Source organism: Rhododendron vialii, chromosome 5a (assembly GCF_030253575.1).
Source record: "Rhododendron vialii isolate Sample 1 chromosome 5a, ASM3025357v1".
Lineage (NCBI taxonomy): Eukaryota > Viridiplantae > Streptophyta > Magnoliopsida > Ericales > Ericaceae > Rhododendron > Rhododendron vialii.
Genome location: NC_080561.1, coordinates 1600142 through 1610310, shown reverse-complemented (window position 1 = coordinate 1610310; position 10169 = coordinate 1600142). Strand labels below are relative to the sequence as shown.

At 38.4% G+C, this 10169-nt stretch overlaps 1 protein-coding gene across 1 annotated transcript in view; it reads left to right on the top strand.

Annotated features, from left to right (window-relative positions):
• The first annotated feature begins 4169 nt into the window (after window positions 1–4169).
• Window positions 4170–10169, top strand: part of LOC131325385 (U-box domain-containing protein 34-like) — a 31095-nt gene continuing 25095 nt past the window's right edge. The window contains exon 1 of the mRNA XM_058357630.1: window positions 4170–4369. Coding sequence (XP_058213613.1) covers window positions 4303–4369 — 67 coding nt within the window. The 5' untranslated portion in view covers window positions 4170–4302. The remainder of the gene's footprint in view (window positions 4370–10169) is intronic.

Below are 10169 nucleotides of genomic sequence, written 5' to 3'. Positions count from 1 at the left end.
TTTTGGATTCTTTAGCATGAAAACTCAAGTGAATAAGTGATTAGGAAATTAGATATTCAATTGGTTTTGATGTTAAAAAAATCTTTTATGAGTCCTAATAGTATACATTTTTTGTCTTTCCATAGTTATATTGGTATGTTTCTATACATGTTAACCAAACATGATTTAAAAGAATCAAATCTCCAACTAATTAGGAAATTCAAAAGAATCAAAACTAATTGTGTCGTGTTGTGTTCGAGTCGTGTCGTTTCAGGTTAACGTATCGACCCGAAAAATTAAACGGTTATCCGTGTCCTTATCGAGTTATGCGAGTCAAATCCGTGTTTGACCTATTTAATTATCGTGTTCGTGGGTCGTGTCATATTCGTGTTCGTGTCAAAAAATAATCGACCCAAACCCTCTAATTTTGTGTCATGTTAATGAGGCGTGTCCAAAATTCCCACCCCTAATATGGTACAAACCTTTTGTGCACTAGAATTTTGATACTAACAAAAATAATTTTGGTATTATCATTTCCCAATAATAATATAGAGTAGATAAAATAGAGAGTATTGATATAGTATTTGAAAGAAATATAAATAGGTGAAATGTACGAATATATATTGTTCATTACTAACAAAGTTTTGCACCATGTACGGATCCAAAGAGGGAAAAAGTAAAAAGGTTAAATTTGTAATTTGATTTTAAAATTTCAATTCTTCAACCAGCAAGCTTCAGGGGGTCAGTTATCAATCACCTACGGGCCCACATAAGAGGTGCTTCATTGCACCGGTTAGCATTTGCAAAACTAAATATACGGATACTCCCTTGGGTTGTTGTATGGATACTCTTATAGACTAGCATGTAAATATATTGAGGCTTACACCCTTGGATTGTTTTACTCCTTTATGGTCTCATATTTAACTACTACTCATTATTGATACTAAATAGAAAAACTAATATATCATGTCTGGTTCGGGGTGGCCATTGACATACCCAGCCCCGTCCCGAATCCAATTCGGGTACTGAAAATATTTGGATAAAAGTAAAAAAATATCTACTTTTGATTTTTCTTGTCGAGACGAATTAAAAAGTCAAGAAAATTTGGTACAAAACTAACAAACGAGAAAAAATTTTAAATAAGAGCAAAAATAAAAATAAAGTCCTAAACGTACTTTTAGTGCCTAGTGGAATGGTGTAACATGACGTTTATGGGTGATAACCGAGCTAAGCGCAGGTAATTGATCAAGCTTGGTTTGATAATTTAACGAATTTCAAAAATATGTTTGAGCTTAGCTTATTTTTTAGACGAGCCGATCTCCAACGAACTTTAATCAAGCCAAACACGAGCCGATATCAAATAGATTGAATTTTTTATACATATAAGCTGAACAAGCCGAGTACTAGTTTGTTTAAGCTTGGCTTGAAATATTAATGAGCTTTAAAAATATGTTCAAGCTTTGTTTGTTTATGTAACCAACGAATCTTGAACAAGCTTTTAACAAACGAACACAACCTCGGACTCGAGTAGCTTGGTTTATTTAACAGCCCTAATGACATTTGATTAGTGTGATCAAAATTAGGGGTGTTGTCGGCCTAGTTTGGAAGGAAAATCCTCATCGAATCACGGTTTTTGGATACCAACTTAAACTGACAAACCTCACGACCACGGTGACAGATAGTCAGATACCAACTCAAGGACAAACAAGCAACTGAAAAATCAAAAAAAATTATTCGTCCACCACTATCACCCACCGAATCTGGGAAAACCACACCGGGTTAAACACCGGACAGCAGAGCCGGGAGAGAAAACAAAAAAAAAAAATCTATATAACCCAAATGTCATTCCTTATTAACCTCGCCGCTATTCATCGCACGCCGTATCTGAAGAGGACAAGGAGGAGAGACGGGTCAGACCGAGGTCACCACCGTCAGATTGAGCCGTCATGGAGCTCAACCGAACCGAGCACTTGTCGCCATAGAGATGTGGGAGATGAAACATACCCTAGAAATGTTCGTAAGAATCAAAACTACAAGTTTTTACACTAGAGAAAACTTTCTTCTTATCATCCCGTGGAACTTGTTTAATCTACATTTTAAACCTGAAACCTACAAAATGACTATTTTGCCCTTAAGGGCAATAAAAACTAAATAGGTTGAAGTAAACTTGCAAGGGTTCACAGGGAAAAAAACATACTAGTATTTTTCCTATTGTCCCATGAATCGAATTGGGAGGTGTTGTAGTGCGGTTGCCCCCGATCTGACTGTCCATATCGGTATAAAAGAATTGGATTTAATCCGAGCTCCTACTAATCCGAGCCGTTAATTATTTGAATCCCAATCCAAGCCGTCCATTGCCGAGATGGAAGGCCGGATCGACACTACACGTGTAGTGCGGTGGGTGCACTACAACACCCCCGGATCCGATTGGGAGGGGCTGTAGTGCAATTGCCCCAACCATCCATCTCGGTATAGACGACTCAAATTTAATCCGAACCGTTATTGCCGAAATAGACGGTCGAATCAATCGCGTTACACATGTAGTGCGAAGGGTGCTCTACACCAGCCCCGAGTCCCCGTGAATCACAAAGGCAACAAACTAGTAGGACAGGTATTGCATTATTCGTTATTGTGAATCCCACGAGCCACGGGGCCCTTTTGATCGTCAGTGCAAGTACAGTAGTATATTCTGCAAATTACGATGGAAACTATATTCCCGCTTTTATATTCACGCGGATCCCACAGGCCACGGAGCCCGATTCGTTAATACTACTAGGCTTTTTAATCGTACTTACATTCACGCGGTTAAAATTCAGCTAACACTTGGTTAAACTGAAAACCTATTCTTCTTTTTTTACTTACCCAAAAAAATAAAAATAAAAAAAACATTTTTTTTACAGTTCACCAAAGAATATGCATGTAATATTCCATTTTCGATTGTTGTCGTTGGTCCTACGTTACCTATACTTTATTAATACTACAAGGCTGGATCAGATCTTCAAATCTTGTATTATATTTACGCGGTTAAAATTCTACTGACAATTTTTAAATTTACTTTTCTTAACTTCGTCAATTACGATGAAACACTATTCTCCCTTATTTTATGTATAACTTCATATTCTGATGTATGATTATTGGTCCTACGTTACCTATACTTCATTAATATACTACAAGGCTCAGATCTTCGATCAAATCTTGTTTTATATATACGCGATTGGATATCTGCTAACAATTTCCAAATTTACTTTTCTTAAGTTCGCCAATTACGATGAAACAATATTCTCGCTTTATTTTATGTATAACATCATATTCTGATGTCGTTGGCCCATAGGACTCTAGTTCTTAAATGATTATTGGTCCTACGTTACCTATACTTCATTAATACTACAAGGCTCAAATCTTCAAATCTTGTTTTATATTTATGCGATTGAAATTCTGCTGACAATGTCCAAATTTACTTTTCTTAAGTTCGCCAATTATGATGAAACAATATTCTCGCTTTATTTTATGTATAACTTCATATTATGACGACGTTGGCCCATAGAACTCTAGTTCTTAAATGATTATTATATACCTTATAACTCTCAATCTGGTGATACGATATCTAATATCTTATCATTCACTAATGGAGGGCCCAATGGAGCGGAGTCCAGTTCATTAGTGACGTAATGTTGCATTATTCAACGTTGTGGATTCCTCGGAATATCCTTCCTCAAAAAGTACTGGATTTTTCTTAATATTATTTTTTGTGTTTACGCGTTATGAGTTTTACTATAACAACCAATTAAATTTATTCTCTGTGATGTCCAAAATAAAATTTTAGTCACTTCTTTTACACCCCCCCCCCCCCCCCCCCCCCCCCCCCGATATAGGACGATGGAAACAATATTTTGGTCTTTCGAATGTCAAGCTTCTTGGAGGTATATTCTGTATTCTTTTAGATCTATCCTCCTGTCTTAATTTTGAAAGACCGGAACATCTTGCGCGTACCTCAACGTTCAAAATACAAACATGGGAATCATTGAAATATTCCTTTGATCGAAAAAGTATAATTCATATAATACATTAATTACACTATAATCCAATGAAATTTCAAAATGTCTATGCTATTTTGATTTGGTTTTAAATCGTTAAAAATGCTTTGCAGAACAATCTAAGAAACAATTGATACAGTTTTTGTCATTTCGAGACGACTGACAGCAAGCTTACTTTGCCAGAGATGGCGACTGTGGCAGTGGCCGTCAAAAGCGGCGGCGGCACCCTCGGGGCACCCTCGGGGAAGACGGAAGCCGCGGAGCTGTCAAGTGGGCAGTGGAGAATCTCATGGATAAAGCCACTCGTTTCGTCCTTGTTCACGTCGTGCCTACGATCAATTCAATTCCCACTCCATGTAATTTCTTCTCATCTCTTATGTTATTTACATAAGACTGTACTTATTTGTAGTGATGTAAATCCATACGAAGTATATAATAAGAGAATTGGACGAGTTTTTGAGGATGGCTTGTCCATCGATATATTGTTGGCCGTGACTCACCCGGCCAGGGGTAAGCCCCGCAAGCCGGCCGGCTCGGGCAACCCCCCGGAGAGGGGCAACCAAAAAAAAAAACTGTATGTATACAAAAAAAAATTAGAAATCTAGCAAAAAATATATTTAGAAGCATCATCCAAAATTTTAAAAAAGTAAATATGTATGGTTTCCACCCACTTTAAAAAATTATGATACTTGAGAAAATTAGGAGGACAAAGAGAGGTTTACTATACCTAGGGTAAATAACAGATAAAAAAAATTAGGAAGACAAATTATTAAGAGAGAAAATTAGGAGGACTATCAGATAAGAAGAAAAAAAGAAAAGGGACACTATAGCCAAAACGAGAAAGGACGGGATTGTGCAAAACCCTTACTCTGCTTTGGCCCCTAAATTTACCTGGTGTAAACCTGTCACGTCCCAACTCCAATACGGGTCACGTGATCGGCCGGTGATGGAATCACCAAGGCCTCCAACACTTTTCCCATTCAGAGCACACTAAATAACATAAAAAGAAAAACAACGGAAGCGACTATTCACACAACTCCAGAGTATCTATACAACATAGCTAAGCTTAATTTACAATACCACTTGTCTCAAAACTACACAACATTCCTACTCCTTTTTACAGACGTGCTATTTACAAGAGCTACCAAAAAAAAACGCAGCCAGCCCTCAACTTGCTATCTACAATAACCTGGAAAATTAGAAAAGGTTTTCATAAGCCGAAGCTCGGGTGAGAAACGTATACCAAAATTACAAGTTTGACCATGGAAATACCTTACTTAATAAAACAATTCAAGAACCAAGCAATATTTCAAGTATTCTCATCAAATTTTCTAATAACAAGCATTTCGATCCATAAATTCAATTTTTGGTCCAAAAGATGGACACTTTTCTTCTTCCCTTTCACTTTTGCACATTCGAGCGATAATAACATTCAACGGTATTTTTGCCAGTCGGTTGGGGAGCGACCCCATTGAAGAGTGGTAAGATATTGTTACCCGGTGATGCCTGGCTGCATCTCCTACCTTATTACTTCATGCCACTAGTTTCTTTATATGTCCCCTAGCGCTCGAGACACCGTTCGAATGATTCGTATTATCACAGGCATGTACTAACAAGAAGTAAAATTCAAGCTCCCAAAGCATATTGCCATGGTCTAGATTAACTACAACACAAAAGATTTAATAAACAGACCATCACATGTATTTTATTCACCGTCACCAATTAAACCAAGTAAGCGGATCGAATTCCACATTTTTCAGCAAAAACAAGCAATGGCATTTTATTCCAAAATTCAAAAAAATACATGTAACCAAGGTATGCGCAACTCACCAAAAAGGATGTGTCTAACTTGGCATGGCACCGAACTAGCCCAAGGCACTGGTACCTATACAAAACGTACCACAAATTACCATTTGTTACAGTTGAACTTAGGGGTAAACTAATTTCCAATTCAGGTTATCGAATTAGCAAGACAGGTCTTTCTTTATGGTTTTAAATTAGCAGGATAATATACTTAACATACACAAATTGGTTTAGAATTCCTACAGTTGCTAGGGTAGATATATACGTTGGAATTAGCATTAGCAAAGTCAATCTCATGGAGGCTTATAACAGTCAGCAAATAATCAACGAATAATTTTACTTAAATCAATTTACGGGGGCGAGTTCTGAAACAAAACTCTTTGCCGGAAGGGGTTCCACTAGTGAAGAAATTACAGAAATGTTCAAGTATGGCGAGTGCGTGGAAAGAGAGTTGTAAGTAATTTTTGCCCCAAATCAATTCATTAATTATACATATTCTAATACACATTTGTAAGTAAATTAGTTAGTAAACGAGAGATTACCAAAAGAGGCAGTAGAATTTTCCCTTGAGAATTGGTCAGAACAGCGAGCGGTGAGTTCAGATAGATGGTTACAGGCGTAGAAGTTTAAGCAAGTTAATTTACTTATGTAGTTTAATATCTTAATTCCCTTTATGTCTATGTATATATACTTCGGTGGGTTTGAGATGAAACAGGTGAAAGAATGACACCTGTAACTCTGTGGTACTATAGCGCGACACGTGGCACCCCGTGTCCGGTTGTCACACATTTTGTCCGTACGCGTTCAAATTTCGGTCTCCGAAAATTCTCAAAAATTCAACACAAACTAATAATAATTTAAGGGTCATCGTGGCGGTGTCAGATTTTTACGGTGAAATCTCAACATTGCGTAACTCATACAGTGTGTCGAGTTCCTATTCGGACCACGTGACTAAACTTCTTTTTTTTTAAAGAAAAGGTCGGGATTTTATATTTCTCCCCACCTTAGGAAATTTGGTCCTCCAAATTGTCTAAACTTCAAGTTAGATTGGGGTTCAAGATAAAATGGGTAAATCAGTCGTACCTTCCTCAAATAACTCCGGATATTGTCGTCGCATATCATCCTCTCTTTCCCACGTCGCCTCATCCCCAGAATGTTTTTCCCACCAAACGTTTACCAACGGAATGACTTTACTTCGAAGTTGTTTGTCTTTTCGATCCATAATTCTGACGGGTCGTTCCTCATATCGTAAATCCTCTTCTAACTCCACTGGTAGTTGTGTGAGAACATGTGATGGGTCTGATATATACTTCCTTAGCATTGACACATGAAACACATCATGAATCCTTGCAAGTTCAGGCGTCAAAGCTAAACGATACGCCACTGGCCCAACCCTTTCAATTATTTCGAATGGTCCGACATACCGTGGATTCAGCTTCCCTTTCTTCCCAAACCGCAATACTCCCTTCATTGGAGAAATTTTAAGAAAAACCCAATCACCTTCCTGAAATTCCAATTCCCTTCTGTTAGCATCTGCATAACTCTTTTGTCGATCCTGAGCCGCTTTCAGTCTGTCTTGAACCAATTGAATTTTCTCTGCAGTTCCTTGCACAATGTCTGGCCCAGTAATTTGATCCTTTCCCACATCGGTCCAACATAACGGAGACCTGCATGACTTACCATATAATGCTTCAAACGGTGCCATTCCAATGCTTGCTTGATAGCCATTGTTGTAAGCAAATTCTGCCAAAGATAAATGCTCCTCCCAACTGCCTTGCAAATCTAGTGAGCAAGCTCGTAACATATCCTCCAATGTCTGAATTGTTCGTTCGGACTGACCATCGGTCTGAGGATGAAATGCCGTGCTAAAATTGAGTTTGGTCCCCATTGCTTTCTGAAAACTTTTCTAGAATCTAGAAACGAATCTCGAATCTCGATCTGAAATAATAGCTACTGGAACTCCATGCAAACGCACCACTTCCCGAACATAAATAGCAGCCAACTGATCCATCGTATGCGTATTCTTCACTGATAGGAAGTGAGCAGTCTTGGTTAATCGATCCACAATTACCCATATTGAATTGTTTCCTTTCTACGTGCGAGGTAGTCCTACTACAAAATCCATTGTTAAGTTCTCCCACTTTCCTTCAGGTATAGGTAGTGGTTGCAATATCCCAGCGGGTTTTCGTCGTTCTGCTTTGACCTGTTGACATGACAAACGTCTACTCACATAATCCACCACTTCTTTTTTCATACCCATCCACCAATACTGTTGCCTCAGACTTTGATACATTTTTGTTACTCCGGGGTGACATGCAAGCTTTGACGTATGGTGCTCATCTAAAATTTGTTGCTTAAGCTGGGGAATGTTAGGAACACACAGCCGATCCCTAAACTTCATCACTTGTCCATCAATTGAAAAATCAACGTGGGGTTTTTCCTTCACCTGATCGTATATTTTCTTCAATTTAGAATCCTCCATTTGTCGAGTCTTTACTTCCTCAATCAACGCCGGTTGTGCTGTGATCACATAACACTTAACGTTCGACGTTTTAGCAACAATTTCTAGGTTTAGCTTTTCCATCTCTTCCTGTAAGGCTTGTTGCTGGGTAATAAGATGATTCAACTTTCCCACCGTCTTTCGGCTCAGTGCATCGGCTACCACATTTGCCTTACCCGGATGATAGTGAATCGTAAAATCATAATCTTTCATCAGTTCTAACCAATGTCGTTGCCTCAAATTTAATTCCTTCTGAGTAAAAATATACTTCAGACTCTGGTGATCAGTATAAATCTCACAAGACACTCCATAAAGATAGTGACGCCAAATTTTCAGTGCAAAAATGACAGCAGCTAATTCAAGGTCATGTGTTGGGTAATTCTTTTCATGAGGCTTCAACTGCCGAGAAGCATACGCTACAACTCTCTCACGTTGCATCAATACACAACCCAATCCTTGTCGTGAGGCATCGCTGTAAATAGCAAATCCTTCAGTTCCATCAAGAAGTACAAGAATTGGAGCTGTAGTGAGTCGTTGCTTTAGCTCTTGAAAGCTCTGCTCCCGTTTCTCTGTCCAAATAAATGGCTCTTCTTTCTTAGTTAGCTCAGTCAAGGGTACTGCAATCTTAGAGAAGTCTTGCACAAACTTCCTATAATAACCGGCCAAACCCATAAAACTTCGAACTTCGGTTAAAGTTGTCGGCCTTGGCCAATTCACAATTGCTTCAATCTTTTGGGAATCCACAGAAATTCCTTCACCATTTATAACGTGCCCCAAAAATGCCACTTCCTTCAGCCAGAATTCACACTTTTTAAATTTTGCATACAACTTCTGTTCTTTCAGGGTTTGCAACACAATTGGCAAGTGCTCTGCATGCTGTTCCTCATTCTTCGAGTATATCAAAATGTCATCAATGAACACGATCACAAAATCATCCAAATAACGCTTGAATACCCGATTCATCAAATCCATAAAGGCAGCGGGGGCATTCGTCACTCCAAATGGCATCACAATAAACTCATAATGACCATACCGAGTACGAAAAGCTGTCTTCTCAATATCCTCTCTTTTCACTTTTAATTGGTGGTATCCTGAACGCAAATCAATCTTAGAAAATATCTGACTCCCTTGCAATTGATCAAACAGATCATCTATTCTGGGTAGTGGGTATTTATTCTTGATCGTCACTTTGTTTAATTCCCGATAATCAATACATAGCCGCATAGTCCCATCTTTCTTTTTTACAAACAACACCGGTGCTCCCTATGGTGATGAACTAGGTCGTATAAAACCTTTCTCCAGTAATTCCTGTAGTTGCACTTTCAGTTCTTTAAGCTCTGCTGGTGCCATTCGATAAGGTGCTTTAGAAATAGGTTGTATATCGGGTGCCAAGTCAATTGAGAACTCTATTTCCCTGTCCACTGGCGTACCAGGAAAATCTTCTGGAAAAACCTCCAAAAAATCTTGAACCACAGGGATACTTTCCAACGTTTCTTTTTTGGTCTCACTCGACACTATACTGCAATAGTACCCTTCACAGCCCTTCTTTAAAAGTCGTTGGGCACGAGTTGCCGAAATGCAATATGGAGGTGAGAACACACTTTCTCCAATAAACCGAAACTCATCCAGCCCAGGGCTTCGAAAGACAATGGACTTATTCTTACAATCTATAGTAACACTATTGTTAGATAACCAGTCCATTCCTAGAATTGCATCAAAGTGATCTATAAGCATAGATATTAGGTCTGCTATCAACTTTTTACCCCCAAACTTCACATCGCACTCCCTATATATCAATTTACATATTGTGCTACTATTCAAAGGTGTAGACACTAATAATTCATATGCGAGTG